This window comes from Nelumbo nucifera, chromosome 2, assembly GCF_055504915.1.
Source record: "Nelumbo nucifera cultivar China Antique chromosome 2, China Antique-T2T, whole genome shotgun sequence".
Taxonomy (NCBI): domain Eukaryota; kingdom Viridiplantae; phylum Streptophyta; class Magnoliopsida; order Proteales; family Nelumbonaceae; genus Nelumbo; species Nelumbo nucifera.
In genome coordinates, this window is record NC_142650.1 from 21,671,123 (window position 1) to 21,682,641 (window position 11,519).

Genomic DNA, 11,519 nt, shown 5'->3' on the forward strand with positions numbered 1-11,519 from the left:
ATGCATTGACAGGATCATACCCATGAAAGATTTAGAATGTGACAGAGACGGCTAATACTCCCAGCAAGTTTCCTAAGAAGCAATTACTAACATTTAATTTATTTAAGTGGTTGCAGAATCCACTCCCAATGCTGGTCTCGAGTTTGACTGGAGACAATGGAATAATGACTTTCATATGTGAAGTCCTCAAAATATTGCACCAGGACATAGGTATCCCCTAGTCACAGCATTTAAATTGGAAAAGAAAATAAAAATAAAAGAAAACTGAACATCTTTAGCCAATTCCATTGAAAACATGAATGAAAGACAAGTAGGAAAGGAAAATCTTGTGGACCCAAGAAACAGATTTATATTCTAGGGATAAAGTTTGATTTATTTATATTTCACTTTAATACCAAATTTCATGCCATAAGTCTTATTCCCAACTCATCCAAAGATTCCATATTTGCATCGTATAGTAGAAACTTCCTTCCCCTGTTGGATTAGCAAATCTTGCAAAGCTTTGACACTAGAAGAGATCCAACTGAAATTACCTCTGCAGAGTTGCAACTGGAAGGAGTACTAGTATAATTATACATATAGAAATGATTTTGAGATCACATTGTTGGATCTAAAACAGCTGATCGCTATGCTCTTTGCTCCACTTCCACTACTAGGTTAGTGGCAGAACGTCTGGACACTTCACCATCAATATCTACAGTTGAATGAAACAGAGGAGTCATTCAAGAGACTCTCTATCCAATGAGAACTGTTGAATTTCATTAACCTGCAAAAGCATGAAACCGTCACAGTACACTTGGTTCTGAAAATCATGAGGTCTATTTCTACAAGGTTGAAGAATATCAAAATGCCAGCAATACCTGCTTCACCACAACTTGCTTTTTTTTTCCCATATGTGGACCTGTAAAAGCTCCATGAATCAAGGTTTCAAGAATCACGATGCCTGATCTATGTGTGATATGTGAGAAGTTGTTTTCTGATACTTAGCTTTTTAACAGAGTTGCAAGAACATTTGGATGACTTATGATGACAGAATAATCAAAGAAAGCCCCTGAATTTGAAAAAAAAGACATTTCTGTCTAACACAATTTTGATATCATGTGATGCTTCAATTTCCAAAAGTTGCATCCCTAAAGCTGCATCTCCACCTTTTCATCATTGTCGAGGGCTTACAGGTATAGTTGTGAGCTTCATCCTCTGTCTCTTATGCCCATCCATATTAATCATGCCAACTCTATCAATAGATGTTGTCTTTCTATATGGTAGATCACCACCTTCAATCATGTATATATTTCCTGCCTCAGGAAGAGTAAAATCAGCTGGGTTTCTATTGATGGTGCAAATTTCAGTCTTACGAATGGCTTTCACTGGTGATATTGTTTCAGCTTTCTTACTGACTTCCAGTTGAACATGCTTGGTTGATTCTTCTCCAACCTGTGATTGTACATCATATCGAATAGAACCCAAAGATGAGAACCCTTTTGGCAGATCATGATTAGAAACATATCCACGTATCTTTCTAGAAATATCATTTTTGAAGGATGACCTCTGTGATTTCAGGCTTCTGGTTTGTGCCAGAGTGGAGGAACTTTTTGTTTTCCTCTTTTCTTGAAATGTAAGCGAGTGGGGTTTAGTTTTATCCACAAACACATCTGTAAACCCAATAGCTCTTCCAAAATTTCCATCTTTATGTAATGAAGAACCAATCTTATCTACCATATGAGCTGGAGGAAAATGTTCAAAAGATTTTCCTGGATGATTGTTTTTGTCAAAATAATCACATGAAAGTGGGTGAATCAAGGCCTCACTCTTCTTAGATACTCTAAATTCTGGCCTTGACAACACCTTGTCATGATGATCATTGAGAATGAGAGGCTTTTTGGGGAACTTCTCCAGGTTCCCATTTACATTGACAATTGTACTTGAACATGCCCCAGCATCCATGAGTCTAAGCAGATGCATTGCTGATATTGTTTCATTAGTATACAGATCCAATGGCCCTACCGTTTTGGAATGGCACTCATTTCCTTTATCCCTGAAAGCAAGATGTGGCCTATTCTCTATATCCATTTCAAAGCCTACTTTTTGCTTTTGAAGATGGGATACATTTTCATTAATCAATTTCAGGCCATGATTCATGTTCAGGTTCCCCTTTTGTAATGGGACTGAACACTGGGAGAACATGTTTATGTTACTTGATTCAGTGAGAAATTCCCGAGGGCTATTAATTCCAAAAGACATGTTATTTCTTCTCACAAAGGACCAAACATCATATAATTCCTTGCAGCATGAATTCTGCCGGGAAGAGCTCTGACACAAATTATGTGCTTCTATTGGTTGGAAACAAGACCCAGGACATCTGTGCTCAAACATATCCCTACTCCAATTACAATTTTGAGTACCACAGTTTCTTTCAGAACAAGTGAAAGGAAACTGAAATCCAGTTGATAGCTTCCCTTGACACTCTGGAAATAGAGTAAATCTCATAGAAGCAGGTTCTTTCTCTGACTGGCTAACATTGAAATTGATGGTGTTATATCCATTGGGATGAGTAGGGCAGCCAGCATATTTGGTTGGTTTAACACTTTTACTTTTATAACCTATGCCACTTCCTGCATTCCTGGACCAGCTTTGCATGAGAGAGCTCTTCCTATGCAGCAATGCCAATGGCTCATCCTCAGAAGCTTCGGCAAAGTTTGTTATATGAGCACCCTTGATGTTGTCAATTGTTTCTGTCAAGTTGAACCTCTTCTCAGAAGTGTCTTTTGCATAAAAGAGACGCCTCTCATATTGATTTTTGGCCATAAGTTCAACAATTTCCATGGGGATGTCATCAGAAGCTGCCTGTTCATGCACTTTATCAGCCCCTTGATCACATTGACTTGTTGAAATTTTTGGAATCCCATCAACTTCAGTAACATTCTCATAATTGCACATATTGGATGTTTCCTGAAATAAGTACATCAATACTTCTCTACAAATGCAATACCTTAGGAACAATTCAAGAAGAAAATATTTAGAGAAACAAAGAATAGAGGAAAAGAACTTATCAAAAGAAAAAGAGATCAAAGGAAAAGAACATAAAATTCTATATGCATGTACTGACATAAAAACGGTATATACATGGATGTCTACACGCAAATTTTTGTATATATATGCATGCCTACGTGAAAATTTCATCCATAGGCACTGATAAACAAATCAGGATTACACAAGTCAAAGAGATTAGACACAATACTTTTTTAATGAAGAAAACAGAGATAATTTAAATTCAAAAAAAAAAAAAGACCCAATCAACCCAGTAATGTGGTCATGATACAGAAGCAATAAATACATATAAACTGAGACACCAGAAGCCCAAAAGAAGTACCAGTGCCTCTTCACTGGATAGATGCTGATATACTGTTGCTTCAGAAGTTGGAAACAAGTAGCAACGAGATAGTTTATAGTTTTTGTGATGAAAAGCTAAACTTAGTCTTATAGCCTGTTTCTATGACCTTTTGTCATCTTCTATCAAAATACCTACATTTAGGCCAAAAAACTTGAGAGACAGTTTAAAGTCAATTTTAACATGACTCAATAATGTGATAACACCTTTCTAACTACCCTTCCAGTGGTATTTTGCTAAATCATCTTGTTATTATATCTAAATTTAACTGAAATCAAATCTGGCTAACCAAAGTGTAAGATGCCATTTTAAAATATGTTTAGATTGAGAACTTCTATAAATTCCAGGCTTAGTCACTGGATGAGAAAATGGTCATCTTGTTTAAAAAAATCATTGTGTATCTCATGGAGAACATACTCGATTAAGCTAAAAAGTACATATTCCTTGGATCTCCAGAATGCAAGGGTAAACAAACACTTGTTACCAAAATTATTTCATGACAAGAGAACAATAATGGTTCCAAACTAACAGAATAGTTGATCATAAATACCCATGTTAACATGTTATATGCTTAGATCAAAGCAAATAATCTGTTTAATCTATTTAAACCTTCTTAAGCTATAGAAGCTATCAAAATTTTCTCTAGCCACACAAATATTCATTTATTGTCAAAAGTTAGTTGTTATTCTCTGATGATAATGCAGAAGATGGAGATTTGGGATGCTTCTGTAACACATAAAAGTTCAAGGCGTATGTTTCATGCTTAAATGTTATTGGAATGATCAGCTTTTAAAGTTGAGTGCGAAAATTAATCCTACATAGCATGATATAGGGTGCACATGAACAACAAAGGAAAGTGGATCAGAAAAGGGAAAAACATAACACCACACAACATATTTCTAAAGCAAGAATTGCAGATAAAGTATCTTGCAGTATTGAGATGAACAAGGAAGGAAGACAGACTAAAAAACGTACCTAGCAAATACCTAATAAAGAACTGCAAAGAATAAGAGTGCCACACATATAAAAATGCAAGCAAAAGAAAAGCCCATACCTTTGGTTCACATGTTAGGAAAGAACCTCTGCCTTCAACAGAGGACACATTGTCACACTTCTTACTCATGATAGACTTTCTATCAGTTGCTATATGATTTTTCATACTGCAATGGCTACCCATTCTAGAAAGTGCACTTTGTGAAGATTTATAAGGACCTGTTGCATCATTCAAGGACATTCCATCAACTGGAGGAATTCTATTTTTCTTCTTACCCAAAATATGTTTGCCACCATTGTTTGGCGGAACAACATAACTTTGAAGACCGGATATCTGATCACTCCCTGCAAATGCATCTTCTGCTGATTTAAGGGAAATGGTTTCAGCCCCAGCACACTTGACTTGTAAATCCCTCTTAACCTGAACTTCTCTTTGAACACTCTCTTGCCATTGTTCCAAGAAAGGTTGCCTACATTCACTTTTAGGCATCTTCTTTTTACACAAGACAATCTTTTTATCTTTTCTACATTTGGCCAAACCTGCCTCAGAACCAGGATGTGAATCCACCTTAATGGATGTATCAACTACTGCTTCAAAATTAGTAACTGTAGTATCAATATTTCTTATTTCTGCATCTCCCTTAGAGATCCCAACTTTTTGAGGAGCATCCTTGGGCTGGATCATTCTGGAGGGCCCCTTGTCTTCATCCCAAGATATCTTCCTTTTCTTTTTCTTGACCAGAATATCCTGTTGATCATTTCCTTGGATGGCGGTGTGACTTTTGTCCTCAGGAAATAGGCCTGCCTCAGAAAAAGAATTTTGTGATGCTTTACATTGAGCACCCTCAACCTTGGTGTGATCAATGCTTCCATCTCTCTCAGAGCTACAATTTTTGTTGGATGCAGCCAAAACCTCGCTTCTTATTATGTCAGTCAACATACGAACCTTTCTTGTTTTGATCTTCTGCAAAGTAACACCAATACCCCCAAGTTGGTTTGCATGATATTCATAACCAAGATTATCTCCAATCAAGTTCTCATCATTTTCAGAGAATTCATAGTCACTCTCATCCAGATCCATTGGATTAAGTTTTCCCATCTGATAAGTGGCAGTATTTGGAGACTCATTCTTCTGAATGCCTGCATCTGCTACCTTGGATATCACACATTCTGTCATTATGTGCCTGTGTTGTCCATTCATTTTGCCTACATTGCCAGTGCAAACTTCTGGGTCCTTGTTATACATTTTTTTGGAATCATTTCTCATGCATTTCAGCTTTCTAACATTCTCCCTGGCAACTGCACTTCCATGCCTTTCGTTGTTTGGTTTATGAAATTCAATTAATTCATCATTCTTTGATTTCAGAGGAATAGTTTTAGAAGCTTTCTTGTCATGAGAAACAAATGGAGAAGCAGTTGCAGTTTCCCTGGCAGATAGATTGCAGCCTTGCTTGTCTATTTCAAAAGTAATGGTAAGTTTACCTTCTCTACTGAACTTTTCCTTTCTGCAGTATGGATCATCTTTTGTTCCACCATAAGTTTGTCTCAAAATTACCTGGTTAACATAATCCTCTGAACTACCATAATGGCCATTACATCTACAGATATCTGCAGAAAACAAAGAAATGAGAAAACGATTTTGGTTTCTTCTTTGAGATTTAGGGGCTAGAAATGAGTATACCTTCTTTGATACTACATGCAATTTCAGCTTCCTTTTCATTCTTATCACCACACAATAATGGCCTATACTCAACACCATTCACATTAGTAGAAGCATCTAATTCGGCTTTTCTTTCTCCACACATGTTCATTGCAGGTGCATGTTGAAAATCATGAAGCAACCTTTGTGCATCACCGTGGGATAGTATAACAGGAGTTCCATCTGAAAAATTCATGTTGATTCTAATTCCAGTATTATGACAATTGGCAAGCATTCCAGCTTCAGATGGAGAATCTTTAGCAACAATTTTCTGCAGACAGCTTTGGCAACCCCACCATCTGAATTCTGGAACATACAAAGGAGGAAGCTTTTCCATATCATTATGGTTACCAACTGTTGGAAATGGCCAACAAACCTTCCTGTCTTTTTTGCGCATTTCAGCAACATATCCACTGTGTTCACAAATAAATGATTAATTACCAGAAAAGTTTGAGAAAGAATCTATATATCCCATATCTACAACATGAAATAGAAGATTATGCTTGTCAAAGTACTCTCAATACACAAGCTTCTAAGAGCATAACCATAGGCACTCCAAAATAGGTTCCCTTGATCAACCCAATATTCAATCTCTTGTCCATTTCTCAGTAAGATATTGCAGGGTTGGATGACTGAGGTTTCTATCCTTGATCTTTGTCTGTGACTACTTAGACTGCTTTCCTGTTTTATTTATTTATTTATTTTTTTTTTGAAAAAGGTAAAGTACAAGTTCATTAAGACAAAAGAAACGGTACAATAATCCAAGTATAAGTTCATTAGACTGCTTTCCTCTTTTAATAGTGTAAATCACTTGATAAAGGACTACAATAATCCAAGTATCATCTTGAGAAAGAATGTCAAAATAATCCAGTACTTTGATATCAAGTTCATTTGTGGAATACTTTAAGTTCAGATAACTTAGATTGAAAATGTTGTTTGAGGAAGTAATTTCACATATCAAACTCAGCATAAAAGGTTCCAAATTAATATTTTGATTTGACTCAAAGAAGATGACAAATATCCAGAATCATAATTCATGAACAAGGGCATGATGACTACACTAGTTAAGTTGGCAATATTACCACACCATTCTATTAAAGAAAATCCTTATCATTTAATCCATATGAAACAAATTAAGGTTGATGTTTATCCTAGTGAAGAATTTCTGCAAAAAGAGTAACTAACTTTAGCATGCTTATAAATAACTACATTTGAAGCTTACCGAATTGAAAAGTGCCTACACTTGCCTCCCTCTTTTTTATTGTCTGCAGAGACATGCCCAATGGATCTTGATTCAATGACTGACATAGTAGACTTGGCAATAATAGTTGAATCACTTCTTTCACAGTTACTTGACCCCATAATATTCTCCTCCATATTACACAACAGAAGGAGCAATACTGCACTCCAAAGGGATAAAGTTCCTACACACATTCATGCAAAAAATAATTGAGTAACGGGATGATCAATCATGTTAATTACTGAAGAAGAGTACAAATCCTAGGGTAGTCCTACTATTGCACTTGAGGAATGAAACAAGTAAAATTATGGTTTAACAGAGAAAGGTGGAACTGCTTGAAACCAGTCACACGACTAAAAGACTCCTTTCAAAGATCTAGTTGCATCACGATAACATCATCCAGATTGAACATGAGCACATGATTGGTTTTAACTGCAAGAATTAGAACAACTCACTTCCTCAATGAAGCTAAAGAGAAAAGATGTTTCTTTATGCTTTTCCACGGTTTTCATATAATACAAATAACTATCTAGCTGAACCCACCTTCAGAAATTGCAAATTACAACATAAAATAACACTTTCGAAGAGAACAAACAAACACTTGTTCTGGTTTACTTGCTAACCGGAGAGCTTCCAACAAGAAAAGGTGTTTCTTATGTCTTGTGGTTCATGATAGAACCCTCAACTATCTTGAGGCGTATTTCTACCAAGTCTATAATATAACATAAAATCATGCATCTTAATCTGAAAACAAATAGATATTAGGGTAGTATATGAGAATGAATTCGCAACTGAGAAACAGTAAACTCTACACACAAAATACAACAGAAACAGTAATTATATATAGCCAGAAGACTTAAAGTTTTAGCATAAAATGAACTGAAAAGCAATAGCCAAAGTCACAAGATGAACCCGACATGAAATTACATCCAAGCAAACCTAAAACACGGACCGGAGCTAGAACCGAGCTGCCACTTACACGGGCGTCTAAAGAAAAGATCATAGAGTAACAAGAAAGATCCAACACACCTTATCTCAACGAAAATCAGGAGAAACGATGTTCCATCAGCTCGATCTCGGATCTCAACGGTACCCCTAGTAACATATCTTAGAACAAAGACCATTTGAGAGCGAAGCTCAAGAGATCAACCCAGCAACAATATTCGAAGCTGCTTGATCATAATTCGAGTGCGAAAGCTGGTGAAACCCTAGCTTTTAGGGTTTTGAATGGTTTTTTCGATACGAGAGAGAAAGAGAGAGAGAGTGCTTCTTTTTTTATCTTTTTTATTCTCATCTTCCTTTATCCGTGAAAGGGAAAATTTTAAAAGCGCGCCATGACATATTGACATGTCGTAAGTTGTACCATTCGCGTGTTGTGTGTGGTGTAAGAAAGAGAACTCAGAGGAATGGAAAACCTCCTACGTGTCCTCATGTTTACGGTGCTGCCCTTATCATCACCACCCATTTTCTTAAAAATCCTAATTTGTGGACAACCAAAAGAAGGAACCCTAACCCTAGCCCAACCACAAGCAAACCCTAACCCTAATAGCGAAAGGTAAATTGTTGTCTTCATACCCTTAACTAGTGATGAATAGTGCATATTAATCTGTTGACTGGCCACCTTTTCTCTTGCCACCAAAATCTGAGAGTAGAAATGAGAATGATTCATGAGATAGTTGTTCTTAATTTTTGGATACAATGTGCTATAGAACACAGCATATTAAATGGAATGAATGTTAAAAAAAACATCTAATGATCATGTGGATGGATCATTTAAAAAATTTAATTGAAATCACAGACCATACGAGTAAATTAATCTCCAAATAAGGGGACCCCATTTTAAACACATCCCTCAAAAGATTAAATATGAGGTATATAGTAGAGATTCCCAACCACCAATATAATCAATGGTTGGCTTCTGGATTGATTAGTTGATTGATGGGAAGAGACTTTGATATTGCAAATTAAGTGTTACTGTTCTAAGAAAAAACTAACTACCACTCATCAGTTGTAGTTATAAAAAATTAGGGTTGAGTTTATGGTAATATTTTTTTTTGGGGGGGGGGGGAAGGAGAGAGAGGGAGATGTAGAGAGAGAAAGAAGTGGGAGGAATCAAGCAAGTACAGTGGCCCCCACTAATATCAAGAAAACTTTCAAGTTGAGCAGTTGGGGGAACAAGTTACTGTAGTGGATGTAAGCCTCCAACCTAAAATCTATCTCTGGTTTAGATCAAATGGTTGTTGTTTTTCTCTTTTTATGTTGTGGGGGACACAAGATCACCACCAAAATAAAAAGTACAAATGTCTTGGTCTTCTTGGACATGAAAGGGTAATAAGTAAATGAAGTAGACATTCCAAGCCATGGAAGCCCACACACATGCATGCCCATATATGAATACATGGAGGATGGCCCCATTGATGACGCAGAGCAGCTTTTTTTCCACTAGTTTGGCCGATACAAAGATGGGACAGGGCATCAGCTATCAAGACCTGGTTTGTGGTGGGCCTTGTTTTAAAGCATATTAAATAGATTACTCCCCAACTTTAACTTAAGCTTCAAAGGCTTAACCTTACCAAAGGTTACTACGAAACGCTCAAATGAATGAAAGATTTTTCTTTTAAATACTCAAATAAAAGAGATATTGAATGGCTTTGATGCTTGATCTAACTCAGGTCAGAGAGAGAGAGAGAGAGAGAGAGGGTTTTGACAAGCATTCTCATCAAGTAAAAGAAGATGTTGAAAGGCTTTGATGCTTGATCTAAGTCATGTTATCTTTGTATTCTTTCGTGTAATAATTAATAATCAAATGACAAAATAGATGGAAATCTAAAGGCTAGCTGTAGAATCCAAACAGGTTTTCTGTCAGAATAAACTGATCAGAACTGAGATTCTTCCAGCACAGTTACAGCTCCTTTGCTTAAAACACTGAAACTTCACACACACACACACACGCAGAAGATGATAACTTATGCATTCTTTTTTTCAACTAGCTGTTCCAACTTAACCTCCTTAGCCCAATTAATTCAATCAAATCTACAATATTGTTAAGTGCTTCTAGCGTAAAGACTGAGCACTTTACAAAGCCTGCAAAAAGGATATAAGAGACAATTATAGAAAAAAGATGATTCTTAATGCTTTTGCGAAAGGCTAGAAAAAGCGATTTGCGTAAATTTCTGATGGTAGTGAGAGGCGTTTCAGGCGAGTTCATGGCGTATTGCTGACTCTTCTATCCTGAGATATCGAGTGCAGCAGAATCGGCGTCAGAGGCTTAAATGGTGCGAATCTTGAGAGATCAAATTTGGATCTATTTTGAAGAGACCCAGATTTAAGGGATTACTTGGTCTAATAATTTGTGTTTCAATTTCTGGAGAGCTCTCCCTCTGTAAAGGAGTACATGTTTAATTTCTTGTTTTCACTCTCTTTGATGGCGTTGTCAAAAACTCCAAATGGGAAACCTGTGCTCTGAGAAACGTAGATGGGATAACAGTTTACGAACTCAGTATGGCTCCATGTGGGGCACAGCCAATATGGTGTCTGATAGAGACCATTCCTTGGTTAGTGCAGAGGAGATGCCCCACTTCATCAGATGATTGCAACCATCCGAACAAATTCCGTTCTTTAACTTCTTTCTGGGGATTCAAAGAAAAAGGAAAAGAAAAGAAACAACAGCACATATTCGAAGAAAGTCTATACATTGAACAGGGTTAATCCTCCAATGTGGGTTGTAGGACCCACCACCCCATGAAGGGAATCAGCTTCATATGAATCTGCCCTACTTGTAGTCTTGATGTTTATAATGGTATCTCAGAAACAACTCAACAAGTTCTCCCACCATCAGAACCCAGATTGAGTGGAGCATCAAGATGATAATCAGAATGATGATCTGGTTAGATCAGGTGTTCATTTCAAAGATCCCTTTTGGGTCCTGCTGTTATAGACCACCATTGCGCCCAGATAACTTGGAGTCTGATTCTTCATATATATAGTAGTAGTTGTAATAGTTTCACCGACTGTGGTAATAGTGATTAGCAATATGTAAGGTGGGGAGACTCCATAATTATTCTCCTTTAATTACTCCGTCTTTCTGTACAGTTTTTAAGTACGCCCATTTCATGATGATGAAAATTTTCTTTAATCGCTCAGTTTTCCTTTAAATGCTTTTCTGCAAAGCAATTTGAATAGTACTGCAGTATAAGTAG

The 11,519-nt window shown here is 36.7% G+C and overlaps 1 protein-coding gene across 2 annotated transcripts; it reads right to left on the bottom strand.

The window, feature by feature from the left end:
* Positions 1-250: 250 nt before the first annotated feature.
* On the bottom strand, positions 251-8,612 carry LOC104595154 (protein EMBRYONIC FLOWER 1-like). 2 transcript variants are annotated; one of them, XR_734841.3, is made up of 6 exons: positions 8,350-8,612; positions 7,303-7,504; positions 6,063-6,493; positions 4,443-5,989; positions 861-2,949; positions 251-766 (listed from the first exon to the last, which is right to left on the bottom strand). XR_734841.3 is itself a non-coding variant. In XM_010255755.3 (5 exons), the coding sequence occupies exons 2-5, from the start codon at positions 7,455-7,457 to the stop codon at positions 1,156-1,158; spliced, it is 3,927 nt and encodes a 1,308-aa protein (XP_010254057.1). In that variant the 5' UTR covers positions 7,458-7,504; positions 8,350-8,612; the 3' UTR covers positions 251-1,155. The 2 variants fall into 2 exon arrangements, 1 of the variants encoding a protein (XP_010254057.1); XM_010255755.3 differs by having other exon boundaries at positions 251-2,949.
* Positions 8,613-11,519: the final 2,907 nt, after the last annotated feature.

Bases quoted from the DNA above. Each gene is read 5' to 3' on its own strand.
- LOC104595154 (XM_010255755.3), bottom strand. From the start codon at position 7,457: ATGGAGGAGAATATTATGGGGTCAAGTAACTGTGAAAGAAGTGATTCA. The intron at 5,990-6,062 runs GTATACTCATTT...TGTTTTCTGCAG, and splicing joins TGCATGTAGTATCAAAGAAG to ATATCTGTAGATGTAATGGC. The intron at 2,950-4,442 runs GTATGGGCTTTT...TACTTATTTCAG, and splicing joins TCCTAACATGTGAACCAAAG to GAAACATCCAATATGTGCAA.